The sequence below is a fragment of the Belonocnema kinseyi genome, chromosome 8 (assembly GCF_010883055.1).
Source record: "Belonocnema kinseyi isolate 2016_QV_RU_SX_M_011 chromosome 8, B_treatae_v1, whole genome shotgun sequence".
Taxonomy (NCBI): Eukaryota; Metazoa; Arthropoda; class Insecta; order Hymenoptera; family Cynipidae; genus Belonocnema; species Belonocnema kinseyi.
In genome coordinates this window covers 79,561,469-79,563,265 of record NC_046664.1, presented here as the reverse complement: position 1 = coordinate 79,563,265, position 1,797 = coordinate 79,561,469, and the positions used below count along the sequence as shown (strand labels likewise).

General features: G+C 30.8%; 1 protein-coding gene across 1 annotated transcript; it reads left to right on the top strand.

Annotated features, from left to right (window-relative positions):
• The first annotated feature begins 715 nt into the window (after positions 1-715).
• On the top strand, positions 716-1,264 carry LOC117178563. The gene has a single exon (XM_033369992.1). It carries the CDS (start codon positions 716-718, stop codon positions 1,262-1,264), a length of 549 nt encoding a protein of 182 aa, XP_033225883.1.
• Positions 1,265-1,797: the final 533 nt, after the last annotated feature.

Genomic DNA, 1,797 nt, shown 5'->3' with positions numbered 1-1,797 from the left:
TAAACGAAAATCGCGAATATGAAAAATTCCCTTATCATATTCTTCGTTTCAGGAACTTTTTCAGCACTATCCATCAGACCGAAATTTATTAAATGAAGTTCTAGAAAAAGTGAAAGACGCTTTTTGCCTTAAATGCAATAAACAAATTTTGCAGCAGAAACTCATGCAAAAGACAGGCCAAGTCATCACTTTACGTGATCTATCTAATATTTAAGCTTCTTTGAAACATGGACAGAATGATTATTTACAGATCGTAGACGATAATATAATAAAAAAACATGGTAAAATATTTTGATTAAGATAATATTTAACATTTTTTACAAATATTTACAAATTTTAAAAACACAATGAGTTTTCTGCAACTTACTTTACGAACCGTGCTATTTTTGCAATTTATGAGCTCTACATATTTTTCTTGTTCTAGTTTATCCAATTTGTATCTAATTTATATACATTTATATCTCATGAATTATAAAAAAGGCAAAGTTTTTAAATTGAAATCTGCAAACAACTCATTGTACATTAAAAATATTCATAAAAAATATAAATTGTTTCTATATTTATTTCAAAAATATGCGTTTCCTTATTTTCCACTTTTCTGTATTTTAGCATAATATTCGTAATATTTTTTCAGGCGGAATTGTAAGTGTATTTATTAAGGGACGAAGAACAAAATTTTCAAGGATTGTTTGTCCAGAATGAGAGAATTCGCGATATGATAGCTGTGTATCCAGAATTTGTAGCCCTGGACGTTACATACAAACTTTTAAGAATGGGACTGCCAGTTTATGTAACCTTATCAGAAGATGTAAATTGTCAGAGCGAAATTTTAGCTGTGTGCATCTTAGTTAACGAAGATCGAGAAAGTATTTTATGGTTCCTCAATACATTTAAGGAGGAAAATCCTGAAATTCTGAAACTAAACAGCATTATAACTGATAAGGATTTAAATGAAAGGGGAGCTATTCGGGTGGTCTTTCCAGCAGCTAATTTCATTATTTGTATTTTTCACGTTCAGAGAACATTCCGAAGAGAAATTACTTTCGCAAAAATGAACATCACCCAGTCGCAGAGAAACGAATCCTTAGAGATATTGGTTAAACTGGTATATGCTCCAACAACTGAAAAATTCGAAGAACTTGAAAGAGATTTCACGAAAAAAGCTCCTCTTTCAGTGTTAAATTACTATAATAAAAATTGGCTTCCTATTAGTAATGCGAGAGCCTTACTTTTGAACAAAATCTTGTTGAAGATTCGTAAATAATAAAGGAAGGCATCATGACTTTTAAGGTATCTGAAAAAGATTGCAACTGTCCATTTTTTCTGTCGATGATACTCCATTGTCGCCATATTTTCGCTACTAAAAAAGAAATGAATTTTACACTATATGAAAAAACTTTAGTGGGAAAACGTTGAAGTAAAAGTTACTATTTTGAAAAACATAGAGCTTTTAAAACCCAAAATATAGCAACTAGTAATGTAGCATCTGTCACGACAAAGCAGAAGTTATCAGTTATAAGTTTTTCGCAAAAGCGAAAAAAAATTGTTATCAAAAGTGAAAGAAATCGCAACTTTAGGTGCATTGAGGTCAGGTAGGTTGTTTGAAGCGCATTCTGATCTTCTAGATTCTATCATCCGAGTTTGGAAAGAAGGACAGGAGATCAAAGTAATGCAGAAATATCGTTTTCAGAAGAGAACGTACCTAACGTAGGTTATAATTTTAACAAATTTTATAACATTCTTGCTAGTGATGTGCGGTGAAAATAAGTAATTGTTTAAAAGATGCGAAACTAACAA